The sequence below is a fragment of the Plectropomus leopardus genome, chromosome 22 (genome assembly GCF_008729295.1).
Source record: "Plectropomus leopardus isolate mb chromosome 22, YSFRI_Pleo_2.0, whole genome shotgun sequence".
NCBI classification, from domain to species: Eukaryota; Metazoa; Chordata; class Actinopteri; order Perciformes; family Serranidae; genus Plectropomus; species Plectropomus leopardus.
The window spans coordinates 14,932,620-14,948,196 of NC_056484.1; the positions used below are offsets into that span (position 1 = coordinate 14,932,620).

Here is a 15,577-nt window from a genome sequence, read left to right on the forward strand (position 1 = left end):
TTATGAATTATGTTTTGCTAACAGACAAAAATTATTATTATTATTATTATTATTTGTATTATTTCTATTATTATTATTATTATTATTATTATTATGAGACATGTATTCCGTTGAGTTGTGGGTCGTGTTGTCCTCTGTCTGGATTGGTACAGCTCAGGAGGAGGAGTTTAGTTACGTCCTCCTCCTCGAGAATCACGTCAAGTGGATCCAGCTTATCCACACACACACGCCTGTCTGCCCGGGAAGCAACGCCGAGACGATGCTTCTGGAGAGGTGACCACCGGCGGATCCCGACACACATTTCCCCGCTACACATGGAAAATAAATAACCGAGAAAATCAGCTGCTCTTTCTCCTTAAACATGCCGAGGAGGAGGCGGTGAGAGCGGCGGCGGTGGAGGCTCAAGATAGGAGCGCTTTCCTGGGAAGGGGAGGGAGGGAGAGAGGGAGCCCACGGCGCTCCCTCTTGTCTAAGAGGATAAAGAAAAAAGGGAAATCGAGCTATTTATAAGCAGACTGTTTGGACTATCCTCCGGTGTCACCATGAGCGGCGGCCCGGATGAGAGCTCGGTGCGCGTCGCCCTGAGGTAAGGATGCAGCGGACCCTCCTCTCTCTAAAAGATGCTCACACCTGCTACAACCATGCACGTGTTATTCCTGCTTTTATTGTCGCTTCACCTTCCGTCATTCACCACATATTTACCACATGTGCCTCTCTAGTGCATCCATTCTTCTTTTTCTATCCCCCCAAAATCCCCTCCAAAGCAGCAACACCCTTCTTCTCTCAGCGTGCTTTTATTTTGAAGCCTCCTCTTTATGCTTTGTGGAGCTCATTGCATGATTTGCACAACAAATATAGACCATCGCATGCTTCACATAGCAAATATAGACTAGTACATGAGCTTCTTTTGTTAATACCTGCACTGCATGTTCATGCTGTGTGGTGGATTTATGAATGAAGATCTGCAGCTCTCAGGGATTAGGCCAAGGAAATAAGCCTGTAACTCTCCCCTCACAGTGTGTCTCCTGCAGTCAGAGCAACACACAGAGGCTGATAGATGCTATAGAGCATAGGGATGAACAGAGCTTGTTGTTACACTTTTTACTTTATTTTGAATCCCTCAAAAAATATAAATCCTCAACATGTATATTCAGTGAAAGCCTTAAGAGTGAGAATGACTTGAATCTCCTTAAACGTATTCTTTTTAAATGATATGCTCTGTCAAATACATTTTTTGCACTTATGACAACCATCTCTGTGGTGAAAGGGTTGGTAGTCACACACTATGGGGTTAGTTGTTATTTTAATGAAAAAATCTTAAAAATTACTTTAAAAGGGAAAAAACACTTCTATTAGTGCATTTTCTTACCCTTATATAGCAATATAAACAACAATAAAATGAACCAAAAATGTTAGATGCGTTCGTCACTGTATCTTCTAAACAGAATGTGTTTAAGCTACATTGAAAGTTAAACTGTACAGATGGTATGAAAAATGGATGGATGAATAACTGACATGCTGTAGGGGAGAACAGGGTCGGTCATCACATTTTTACTTTTATTTGAATCCCTCAGAATCTGCTCTTGATGCAGGAGATGTGTTAGGTTGTTAAATTTCAATGAAATTAACTTTCAAAGACATAAAAAGGCCAATAATATTTTGGAAGACTTTTTTGCTTTATCCAGGTCTCATAATACATCCACCACAAACTATAGCTCTCCCTTTACAGTTTTTATTGCATTAATTGTTTTCTTATTAACCCATTGTGTTAAAGACTGGGGAAAAAAAGAGCTGGATGTTTACATTTTGACATACTGAACACCAAAAATCCTTTTAACTCAATGAGAAGTGTCTGAAATAGCTCTGTTGGTGACCTCTGACCCCAGTTTTGAAAATTACAGCACCAGTATTCTTTAACAGAAAGTTAGATCTGTAAGTGTGACAACTTACCCCGTTCTCCCCTATAATGCTTTACAGGTTATAAGAGGGCGAATTCTGGATCTTTGAAGTGTTGACTGCATTTGATTCATTAGTTTTTGAGCATTTTTCATTTATAGTGCGTTGTGTGTTTAGTTTGACGCAGTTTGCTGTATCGCACTGATCTGACCCTTGCCCTCTTGGCCAATCCATGCTGCCTCTAACAGACGAGCTGAGACAGTCACCGTCTGGTCACCACTTATTTCAGCGTTTCTCAGAAGTGTTTCTGTGACTTCAGACATCAAAAGAGCGGCATGATAGGGCGGCAGCTAAAGTCCAGGGCAGGTGCTTTTTATTTGGTGTGTGTTGGAAGGACAATCTTGTAACGTCATGTGAACGGGATCAGGGGAAGAGAGAGAGAGCGAGAGAAGGACAAAAGCTTGTTCCTATCACGTTTCTCTTCCCTCGCTTGTTATTGTGCATTCAGACTTTGACCCAGAACTCTTGTTTGCTGTGCCGACTCAGTTTACTAGCCCATCTCGCTCTGTCATAGATAATAAACAATCTGTCAGCAGCATAAATCCCATCATGCACTGGTTGTTCAGTGCAATAGAGGCAGTCAGATCAGTGAGATTTATTTATATTGTCAGATTGCATTTGCCTGGCTTCCTAAATAGTGCAGCATAGACAGGGAGTTGCTGTGTTAGTTTACTGTAGACACATTTCAAAGGGGGTTTAATCTTGAAAAGAACACATAATCACACACACACACACACACACACACACACACACACACACACACACACAAGGCTACAGAAAGGAGTGTGTTTGTCTCTCTGAATGGAAACTTTACCTGCTATTGTATCTTCTTAGAAAGCTCGGGCTTCATTCATTATTTATAGAGCTGCTCTGTCGTCTTGTTTGCTCGTCAGGTTTCCACCTGTAGTCCCATTGATGGCCAGCCAACTATTATTGGTTCATTCTCTCATATATTTGTCTTTCTTTGTTCTGTTTTTCTGTTCACTTATTCATTTGATAAGACTTTTGCACATATCAGTAATTATTAATGACTCAACATACTCTCAGCTGACATGTTCAGATTATGTTCCTCCGTCATGCAAGGGTTTGATGACAGTCGTGAATTTAGAAAATGTTTAGTCTGAAGATAATATTTAATATTAAACTTTTAAAATGACTTGGATGACAGTTGGAGCTGTTTGGTCATTGTGATACTTCAAAACATTAAGTAATACTCTTTATACTGAAGAGAAAATCATGATTGTAGAGTCAACAGTTCAAAGCATCTTCTGAGGTCAGCTGTGGCACCTGGGAGTGCTTTGTCACTAATCCTTTATTTCTCTCGCTCTCTCTCTCTCTCACACACACACACACACACACACACACTGTGATCCACTTCCTGTCACTGAGACTCAGCTGACCTTACCTGCGAGCTCACAGGGCTCTTTAATCTTCTTGTACGTGTGCTTCATTTGCGTGAATGAGTTTAGACCTTTTTCACATAAGACAGGTAGAGCTAATAACATTAACTCATTTATTTCATTAGCTCATTTATATTTAAGTGTCCAAGAGGTCACTCTAGTAAGCCATCATGTGCAATACCAAAACCATAGAACTGGCAAACACTATTTTGCAGCATAAACTCACAGATTTGTACCGTAAAAGCTGCGTAAAAAATGGACAGGCGGAGGGCGCTAAATAGTTAAATCATCACAAAGAAACTGAGATCTGTGTGGTTACATGAGACCCTCAGAAAAAGGACTAATCCCGGTGAGTACCACCAGCTGGTCCAAGAGCTTCGCCTGGATGATGGTCGGTTCATGACTTATTTTAGGATGAGACTGAGACTGTTAAAAGGTTTACTGTCAATAATTGGACCTAATTTGATTGGTAAAACATTAGAAAGTAGTTGGTGCTACAGTATTTCAGCTTCGTGCTATAAAAGTGCAACGTCAGCACTACTTTTTTATGATTAAGTTCACTAAGTTCGCTTGTTTTTATAACTAAACTGCATTTCATACTAATTTTAATTTACTCTGTTGTTGTGTTGTAGGCTGCATTATGACTTTATAGGACAAAAATCAAAAATTCAATCAAAAATTTGAGATTTACTTGTGATTTGCAAAAAAATGACATGGTCCCACCTCTGCTTACATGTCCCATACAATAATTGTATGCATTTATTGTTCTGTACCTGTGCTCAGCTGATAGGCGAGGCTCTAATCTATTTAGGCTGTATTTATGCTATATTCTCAGCCAAATTGAGACTCAGCAGTAATAATGTTTCCATCTGAGTCAGCCATTAGAAACTTTCACGCAGTCCCATCCCATGTCACACCTTTTCATATGCTACTAAATCACAGACTTTATCCCTTTGAACATCAAACCGCCGCTTCATGTTGGTGTTTTTCAGCTCGGTTAATCGCCGTGGCAACATTGTAATTATTTGGAGCTTGTGGTGAACATGAATTGTAAAGCATCTGAAAGGCTTCTCCTCACTCTGCGATAGTTTAGTTAGCTGTGTGTGTGTGTGTGTGTGTGTGTGTGTGTGTGTGTGTGTGTGTGTGTGTTTGCAGTAATCAGCCAGCAGGTTGCCAACCAAGTGCCTGCCTCAGCCTGCGAGCTAATGCTGTCTGTTAGCAAGTTCCTAATCCCTGAAACCAAAATGTCGGCAGTGATGAAAAGCTTCTTTATCATCACAATTTTCTGTCGTTTTTTTGCGGCAGAACGGGAAAGAAAAGGTCTGGAGCCCGAACAGAGGGGAAGGTGTTCAGGGAGGTTTTTTTTGGTCATTTTGATTCATAACTGGAGATATGATGTAATTTTAAAGTATATTTACTCTTTAGACTCTCGATGGATCTTCAGTGAGAGTGTTTAAACATCAGATGTGTGTGCTTTGCTGACATCTCTGGTTTTGAAGATTATCCCGCCTGACAGCGTACAGATGGGTCACTCCAGTAGCACATCGTTGGATGATTCAGCAAACACACACACACACACACACACACACACACACACGGATAGTGTTTACTGGGTTGTTATCCCCGTGTGTGTGAATGTGTGTTTCAGGCCCTCTGTTCCAGATCTTTTTCCTTTACGTAACATCCCATCTGTGTGTGTTTGCATATGTTTATCTTGTTCCATATTCCACAAAAAACCAACGCAGGAAGTTAACGATTTATTTAGGAAGTAAGTCATGGTACAGACTTTGCCTGAAGGAGCCACTCAGGTGACTTATTAGTATGTCAATATCTTTGAAGTGCAGCTTTAATAATTAAGAGCCAGCAGCAGAGAGGAATCTGGTTTCATTCTGTTGAATTCAGAACAGACAGCTCCTTATTGTTTAAACAATTAAACCGAAAACCTCCCAAAATATTGCTTTATACCTAACTTTTTTAAAGGGTTAGTGCTAATGAATAACTTTTCTAACTAATCTAGGTCACTTTACCTGGACAGTAACTACAATTACAGCCTAATGCCATTTGAAAGCAAAAAAAAAAAAAAATCATCATGCAAGTAAATAGAAAATGTATCTATTTAAATAGATTTATGATGTCAAAGTGGACAAGTCATGTACCAGAATTTTCAGCAACTTTCTGAGTTATTGTTCTGACTTAAGGGGCATTCGCGTCAATTTTCCCGGTCGGAAGCTTGTTTTTTTCAATTTTTTCTGACACAACCTGAATGCAGCCTAAAACCACATAGGTCTGTGTAACTTTATCACATTTTTTGGATGCAGTTTTATTTTAATCCATCACTGATTTACAACATTGACCCAGGTCTAATCAAAATGGCTTTTATTTATTTTTAATTATGCTGAATAATCTTCTCAGTACTGGTTTTGCTTTTTTTTTTTTTTTTTTTGCTTTTTCAGTGAACACTATGAACAAGCATTTTAACATTGATAGTATGGCAAAATATATATAAAATTGACACATTTATTATGTCTCATGGTATGTGTATGTCATATAACGCTGATATTGTCACTGATTTCCAGAATCTATTTCATTCACAAGTTTCCAGTTTGATTCAGTATTGATTTTACTGGGGATATTTCAGATATCATGTTGCAAATACCTCCGGTGGGGCTTGTTTTGGATCAGACGTTTTGGCAGAGTGCATATCTGTGTGATGTCTTGTTAAACTGTGTTGGAGATTTGTGGTGTTTCTGAAATATTTCACCTCACTTTTGCATATCTTACACATGGCTTTGCTTTTGTCCAGCTGTTCTCTGTCTTCATAGTTCTTAAATTCAAAATGTTACCAGACATCTGCCTTTAGGCTCGGTGATGCCGTCAGTGTAGCCACTCCCGGCATGTTTTGATTCGCTAGTCTCTCGTGTGGCCAGATCAAGAGAAACAAGAAAAGGCATATTTAAAAGATAAATCTCAAGATTTTTTTTTTAGATCGTTTAAATGAAGATAGATTCAAATCTGAAAACTGATTTTTTTTAAACTCAGCCCTAGTGTCATATCCCCCAAAGCTTTCTGAAATAAACTGTAACTGGGAATGATTGAAGGTCCTCATATCTGACGTCTTTGTGAGCCAACACAAGAATTTAAAGCTCAGACCAAATGAGTTTTGTAAATAACAATAACAAACAAAAAAATGTCATAAATGCAAGCTAGACCTGGTCTGACCCCCACCAGCTTCACTCCTTTACTAATATCCACATTGTCTGACTCCTATTGGCTCCTCTCAGGTGTCTGTCAGACACTTCTCCCACCCTCTTGACCTTTGTGGATTAGGTTTGAGGGCAAAGGCTGTGCGCCTGCTGCCGTGCTAAAAAAGCATTGTGTGTGTGCTCATATATGTGTGTGTGTGCGTGCATGCATAAACCCGTGTCCATCCAGGCAGATTCGTGATAAATATTCATGAACCAACTCAAGTGAACCGAGACACAAAGCAAAGCACGCTGCAAGCCATCTGCCAGCTGCCGTCATGTGATCCTGCAGTTACTGAGATATTCAATAACTTCCGTCTAACTAGACAGAGGGTAATTAATTCAATATGGATTTTTTTTTATTTATTGAAATTACAGTTGTATTTAGTGTAGCTGTTTTTAAATCCATACTTCTGACCATCAGGCAACTTTTCCACTGTTTTCAATAGATACTCTATCTAATGTCCCATGTGTGCCATGAGTGGGCTGAACTGTCCTTGTCAAAAAAGAACATTTCCATTAAGCTGGTGTCAGTGCTGGAGGCCTGTGTGTGTGAGTGTGTGTGTGTCCTCATACGCCCTCTCTTGACAGCCACCATCAAACCGCTCCCTCCTTCCTGCCCCGGCAACCTTTGACCCAGGAAGCAGTCAGAGCTGTGATCAGTGACCCAGTCAGATTCCCCCGTGACAGCTTTGTTTTAGCTGTCACCATGGTAACCGTGGGTCCTTTCAAGGTTTGGGTTGTGTGGCGATGCCCCTGTGAATGGACACCGGTCAGTCAGCCATCTAAACAACAAGAGAAAGAGCGGGGGGGAGCTGAAACCCTGAGTCAGCGGTATTCTGTCTCTGTCTTCCCACTCTCTTGACCCGTCTCCATTTTTCCGACCGTCATTGCCAAATGCTGACTGTCACATCACTGCCAGGCTGTTTTCACACTGGACAAAAAAAATAAGAAACGTATTCAAGGTCTTTGTCATACGTCTTTATCACTTCCCGTGAACTGGAGGCAGTTTTCTGGCCATCCTGAAAATATCAAGGATGCATCCTTGTTTGAAAAATGAAAGGAAATCCACTGTAAGACCAACACTACACATTTGTTGGCACAAATAATTAGTGAATTCTTCAGTATACGGTCTTTGTTAATAAACAGCTATTCCTCTAAACTGACAGCAAAACAACTTACCCTAGAGTGTAATGATGCACCTGCCTCACTGACGTCTTGATAAATTTATGTTTAATGTGGTAATTCTGGATAGGATAATTAGCAAATTTTGCAATATTATATTAAACTGACTAAAGCAAGATGCCAAATGTTATTTTGATAATTGTTTTAGTGAGTTATGTTTTTAAAAGGGCTGTCAGACAATTCATTTTTTAAAATCACAGTTAGCCACGAATTTTTTCCATTATCATGGAATTATTACAGGGTGGCTGCAGGACCTTAAAAATAGTTAAAATGTCTTAAATACACATTTACCAATAATAGGCCTTATTGTCTTGAATGTTGATTAAAAATAAATGTTTTTTAGTCACGTCGCCACAAGAATTTGTGACATCATTTAACTAGGAGGAAAATTTCTATTAGACAAGGGAACAGACATTGACACACCTATATGCACATAATACCCCTGTTTTTAACCCCTCTATGCATTTTGATCACAAAGTGAGTCTGCATCTTTAAAGCAAGCTGCAACCTCTGAAGCAGAAAAATGAAGCTCATGTAGAAGTGACAAAAACTGCATCTCCTCTAATCATCTTTTGAGGCTGGCTCAGAGAAAATGTTGCATATTCATTGTTTATATTTTACAGGAATACCTTCTCATCCCTAGAGATGTGATACATCCATTTTTTTTCTAAATCCTGCACTTTAGAGAGTTTGCAGAGTTTGGCTGCAGCCTCTTACAGGTTGAAGACTTGTTAGAGCTTGCTGCTTACAGAAGAACACTGAGGAGAGAGATGCAGTAGATCAGCTCTTGATGTCAAGAGCAGCTGCCAGACAATAGAGAGACTGTCGCTGTAAACACAGTCCTGCTGAGCTGTAGTGCATTCAAACAGTAGCTGCTCTTTGTGGCCGGGCCAGTTTTCACTGTCCTAAGGTCTACTTTCTCTCTCATATCTATATCTTTCCATTATTTCCAAATCTCCGCAGTCATCGTCTTGCTCCGGGCGGCCATTAGACCACCATCAACACACAAATGCAAATGCACGAGTGCACCTGCTGGCTGATGGATTATGAAAGAGCGGTCTGTTTATGTGTGTCTGTGGTTATATAAAGACGATAGTGTACCTGAAGGCGCTCTTTAAGCACTCACACTGAAAAGGATGTGAATGAATGTACGATCATGTTTCCTTCAGTCAGAGAACAGAGTGAAGCTCTTCAGTATTTACACTTCAACAGAGGCCTTTCACCAGGGTAGGATTGGCCGTGTGTGTGTGTGTGTTTGTGCGCGCACTTTGGTCCCTCATTAACCTCTGTTGGACATCATCAGTCCACAGTTCAGGCACCTTAGAGGACTACGGTCCACTCATATCTTCATCAAAACACTCACAGACATTCTTCAGCTGCTTAGCCTCAGCTGTTATTGAACATTTTTACTCGACTGCACATTATGAGCACCGACCCAGAGAACACTGCTTGTTGTACTCTCACATTTCACATTTCTTTTCGAAACTGAGAGTGAACTCCAGGCAGATTTTGTAGTTCCCTTATGATTTCCATTTTTTACTTTTGTACGCAAAGAAAAGAAGGCATCTAACCAAGAAGATGTAGATGGGAGAAGCAGGTGGTCAACCACTGGCCCAGGGACCCCCAAAGTGGGTCCATGAGGCAGTTCCAGAAGTGTCCCCAGAAAAATGAGGAATAGCTTATTTAAGCATTGGCGTTAATGCTTCAGAGCTTTGACGCTCCAGTCATTGCCATGGTAAATCAATGTCAAAATCAGTATTTGAATGTTTTTTTTTTGTTTTGCTTTGTTTGTCACCAGTGAACTGGTGGAGGAAATTAAAAGGTGGCAAGTGTCAGACATGAATGAGGTCAGTGTATTGAAATGTTTTTTTAATCCATAAATGGCAACTGCAGTAAAGTGCTTGGTTTGCATCAAGTGAGGAAACCAGACCTGCAGTGTTAAAGTTATTAATAAATACCGAAACATTGCATGCAATGCTCCACCTTCCACCCTCTCTCCCCTATCTCATTATCAGCCTCTTTCACACACAGCGTTGAATATTTGCAGGTAGTTAGCCCTGAAGTTCCGAATTGGTATTTGGGAAAGTCCTAATGACGATGGTGCGTTACTGTCTGTGGAATGCGGGCTGTTTTTTCCCCGATAATGCTACAGCATGATGATGTGATTGTGCTCCTGATTGACATTGTATTAACTTATGTTGATGATGATCTGATGATGTTTTACTGTCTAAGGGCCATGTTTAAAGAAATGTGCAGGTTTCTTAACGTATATAATGTATATCTTGCACAAGATAAAGCTACAGTAAGTGAGATACAGTTCACTGAAGACGTGAAAGGGACACACAGTATAGTCCATATATGCATCTACCTCTTCAAATTCATACATACACACACATTGGATTACACAGACACACACAGAGGGGCTTTGTCAGCCTCTCCCCATGTGACAGGTCCAGTTAGGCTCCTGTTCTCAGTCTCATTACTGCGATTACAGCGATAGCCTGAGAAACACAGGACTACTCACATGCACACACACACACAGACACACACACACACACACACACTTAGAGAAAACCCAGACATCATACACCTTCAGCCTTGATTTTAGAGGTCTCATACTTCGAAACGTTAAAGAGGAGATAAACTGATGAAAGTTAAAAAAAAAATCTCAACTAGCTCAAGAGTCCATCCTGCCACAAATGATATCAGTTAATTTTCATTTTCAAACTTGCAAATGAGGACACTTCTTGCTACATGCACACACTGCAAAACCTTGAGATACACAACCACACACACAAAATCTCCCTATATGATAGCATAAGGTTAACATGACTGCTACTATCTTTGCATTTGGAATTTTAGACACCATCTCAAATCCTGATCTTTGAAATATAAAGAGATATTTAACAGATAAAACTACGCCCATCAGCATTCCTCCTCTGCTGACCTATCGATCAACATAAGTGGTTAGGAGGAAATGAGGAGATGGTAAAAAAAAAAGGAGATGAGTCAGTCCATCACCACCATGCTGCTGATCTCATCCTTCCTGTAACGTAGCCAATCAGATCACATGCTGACATCACCTTCCTGACAATCAGCCAATCCAATCACTCCCTGGAGATGCAGCCGGTCACTCTGCATCATCGCTGACAACAATGTCTGACGTTTCATTCCTATCCTACCTCCTGAATCTAATCCTCAGTAATCTAATTTTTGGGTTACTGTTGAGGTTCACTTCAAACGCTACATACAGCCAGTTCAGGCAGCTCCGAGTGATTCAGCAGAAACGGAGAGGAACATCTGAGCCCACGAGGCAGCAGACAACAAGACTCTTTTCTGCACATTTCAAACTGTGACCAGCCCTCTGACTCATCACCTCACCTCATGTATACACACATATTTTTAGATCTTGCAATACTCAAAAGTGTTAAGTATTCAGCAGTAGTGTTTCAGGCTGAGATTTTGTGCCTTTAAAAAACATATTCAACTCTAGTCTGTGGTAGTTAAATATGACCTACATTGAAGGAAAGAAAATACTTGTTTTAACTTTAAAAAAAAAAAGTTATTGTCTGGGCTGCCTTAAAATCTTAAGTTGACTGAATTTGAAATTTTAATTTAGTAATGATTCAACTTGTCTTCTCAATTCAGCCCACTTAAAAGCAGCCAGGACACTAATTTTTTAAGTTAAAACAAATAATTTCTTTTCACAGTGTAATCAAAGAGACATGGACGATATCAATACTATTAAGGTGACTGAAAAAAAGTCTCCTTCTAAATTCTAATCTAAATGTGTTTCAATTTAAATCTCTAAAATCTAAACTACTTGCATTATGCATTATGTGCAGCATCCCAAAATGTGCAAAATTTGCTTCAAACAACGCAAACCTTTGTTATAATGTAAAGTGCCTGGTGACAAATACCCCAAAATTCACTTTGCAAAAGTCTTTCTCTAATCCACTGCACTTTTTAAGTTCTTAGTCTTTTTTTCTTCTTAGTAATCCATCTGACTAGCTGAAACTGTCTTTTGAGATTAATGTTTTAAAGGGGTATTACACAAACGCTTTCACTTGGTCTTTTGGGCCCTGATCTGTGTGTTTTCACCTTTGATATTCCGTAGAAATAATAGTTGTTTCTACTGTTATATTTGTTTGTTTTTTTTTAAGACAAATACATGATATAAAAGAGAGATGAATTTATTTGGGATCATCAAGCTTCTGCTCATGCTCTGCTCTGCATGACTACTACCCTAAATGCATTGAGTTAACAACTCCCCAAAATGTGGTGAAGTTGCATGTACAAGAGAAAGTGTTGAGGCTTGCTTTTTTACGCTCACGTGTGTGTATGAGTGCGTGATTGTGCACATTTAGGAGGTCGCGGAGTTAAATTTCCTGGAGAAACAGCCTGTGAGGAGCCAGCGTGTGTCACTCTAGAAGGAGGATTAGCGCTGAAAGTCTCCACAGTGCTGAAGGGCAGCCCTTATTCAGCCAGGAGAAAAGAGTGTTTTGGGTTGAACCAGCAAGTGAAGCCTGCCAGATCATAATCACAGCTAAAGTCAGTCACACTAATAATACACCAGCAGGACGGGCTTCACACCTAGCTTATCCCTCACCTGTTTACAGTTAGCTGAGACGCGTGATGCCAGAACTTGTAAAAGTTGTGAATACATACTCAGAAAGAGGTCCATTGTATCACAGTGCTCAAACATCAATAATAAAAGGCCAACAGACACTTGACCTTTATTTATTTGAGATCTGTGACACACCGCCAGAAAGCTAATGATGTACAACATGGATTAAACGAGTTGTCTGGAGGGCATTCTGCATGTTATAACCCATTACATTCAAAAAGTGTTAGCAATTATCTCATTTTTTTCAAAACCACATTTTATATTTTTATAAAGACTGCCAAGGCACCCGCTGGCCTTCATTAATTTTGGTGCACTACCTAGGATGCGATTCTGGTGCAAGACGGGTGTCCAACGCCTAGTTCAGTGTCTTTGAAAGAAATGTGGGGTTGTACAGAATAATCTAGTTGGTCTGCATGAGTTAGAATATTTAAAACTTGTCACAATTAATTTGATAGTGATATGTAGGAAAGTCTTAACGGCAGGATGTGAGAAAACTAAGTGCTGGACAATGAATAATGCGTGAGAAAAAAACAGAGTCCTCTCACAAGCCTATGCTCCTATGGATATTTAATTAAATGACCACAAAGGTGACAATTCAAGCTACACGCTCTTTACCAGACCAACGTACATAGAAAAGTTTTATTATTGGTCTGCTTTAGCACCTTAAAGAGACAAGAAATTAGAGGGAAGAAGTCTGTTAGTTGAGTTTCTGAAAGCTCAGTCATGGTCTTGTTATATGAAAGACCGTCATTACACAGACAGATAATAGGTCTGTTTGACTGGACGGACTGTGGTGGCCTCCTAATGTGGAGATAGTCATCAGTGTTTTGTCTGGGCTGTACCCATTATGTCTCTTTCTCTTTTTATCCTCTTTCGTTCTCTTTATCTCCACAACATTTTCTCAGACATTCATTTTCCTCTTTAGCCCACCCTCTCTGTCCCTCGGTATATGGAGGACCCCGGGGACGTCACACAAAACAAACATTGTCTCGCTGTGGAGATGAACACAATCAGAAACACTGGGCATTTATACTTAACGGGGTTGAAGTTATACAGACTTGTTCCTTTGTTTCTTCTATTTCATTCTACTTTACTGAATTTGAAATTTTCTAAACTTGACATCTATTGTTGATGTCCATTTTTCGTTTCAAGTCGTGAAGTGAACAATGACCCGGTGACTTCATGCCCTTGCTGTAAGCAGCAGTGAGTGGCTCCATTGTTACACAGGATTACAGTAATGACTCTCTGTCAAGTTTTGGGAAGGTGGCCAAAGGGATTAGTGCAGATTCACTCCTATAATGCCCTAAACCATCCTACTATTAAATCACAGTCTCCTCAGATGACCTAAACACTTTGACTGCTACAGTTACATCAGTTTCACCAAGAACAGCCTCTATTGTGTACGGTTTTAATGAGCACTGCTAAAAAATTAAAGCTGCACTAATTAATATTTTCATGTTAACAATGGCTCAAATTGCTATGTGTAATGTGAAAGAGGATGCTCGTAATGACAAACCCAGAGATTTGTCAACTGACTCTGCAGCTCTATGGAGATTTTTAGCATCTTTTAGCTCAGTTTTACTGCCCACGGCTTGTTTCACTGCTCTCTATTGTTATCTGTGAATCGAGGTCAGTACTTTACTATGAAATAGACCCTTAAAGGAAAATGTCACCCTTAAATGACCACTTGTATATCAATTACTCAGCCCGTGTTACTTTGAATTTGTGAAAAAAAATTCTTTTTTCCCCACATGCCTCCACAAAGAATCCTCGGTACTTTCCAAACAGACAGCCTGTTTCAACAGAGAACCGAACTAAAAGTCAAACTTATTTATGTTCTCTCAGGATTCCATTGACAAAAACAGTAATTTTACCTCTCTGACCACGGGAGCTGCTGATCTACCACTGCCTCGATCAGTTAGTTTGTTTGTCTTATTGTATAACTTTGGTTAAGTGTTAGTGCAGGTTCACCACACAATAAAAAAACATACTACATATTGTGGCAGCAGTAGACCAGCAGCTCCCGTGTTCAAAGAGGTAACATTACTGTTTTTGTCAATGGAAACTTGCTTTGAAGAGATCATTAATAAATTTCACTTCCAGTTCACTTCCCTGTCAGAAAATGTTGTCTGTTTGGGAAGTACTGATCATATGAGTCGATGAGATGAATCTTGTATTACACTGTACAAGCCATGCAAGACTTTGTTAACTGATGTTTTGTAGTTTTGGCTTTTGTAAAGTGAGGACCCTTATTACTTTAATCCATCTATGGTTTTCTCAGTTTTTGGGTGCCTCTTTCACTGTGGAGGCATGAGAGAAAAACTTCAAAGTAACACTGGGTGAGTAAATGAAATACAAATGATCATTTGGAGTATTCCTTTAAAAGTTTTCATCATGATACATTGCTGATTTCCATTTATTGGTAACAATGCAATTAACATGCAACTTCAAATCACTGGAATAGTAGGAAACACCCTAGTTTTTATGTGATTTTCTTGTCAGCAGGTGTACTAAATGATAATAAATAGACTGTACTATTGCATGAGGAAGAATTATAAAATCTTGTCAAAGCTTGGTATAAACACAAAAAGGAAATTTATCCTACTTCTACTGCTGAATTATTTATCTATATCTTGACTAGTTTCACTTGCTTTGGCCATCAATAATGAAAAACTGACATATCATATATCGTTAATTTTGTGACCTCTGCTGAAATGGGCAGTTCTGCCTTCCATAACATAAAGGTGACTAATAATTCTCTGCAGGTGTACAGTTACTGCAGGTACGACTGTGTTTCTCCTCAAGCCTGAATCAACTGGTCCCTCCTTTTCCCATATATTCCCATATAGAGTCTGCTAAATAGCTGGGATCTGATGTCACACTCGCGTGCGCACACACACACACACACACACACACACACACACACACACACACACACACACACACACACACACACACAGGCTGTCCTTTCAGACCATTCGGAAGTTCAAAAGACTCTTGCTGTGATGAATGTGAGTCTTTTTCTTAATGCAAGCAGACACAAAAAGTAGTGCACATAGAATACAAAGTGCATACAAAGCACCACAACCTCTCACACACACACACACAAAAACACACACACACACACACATGCTCAGAGTTAATGCCTGCGAGCAACAATAGCAGCC

The 15,577-nt window shown here is 39.8% G+C and overlaps 1 protein-coding gene across 1 annotated transcript in view; it reads left to right on the plus strand.

Moving 5' to 3' along the window:
* Positions 1-217: 217 nt before the first annotated feature.
* Positions 218-15,577, plus strand: part of LOC121961184 (kinesin-like protein KIF21A) — a 42,549-nt gene continuing 27,189 nt past the window's right edge. The window contains 1 exon segment of the mRNA XM_042511066.1: positions 218-586. Within this exon segment, the coding sequence (XP_042367000.1) occupies positions 543-586 (44 nt within the window). The 5' untranslated portion in view covers positions 218-542.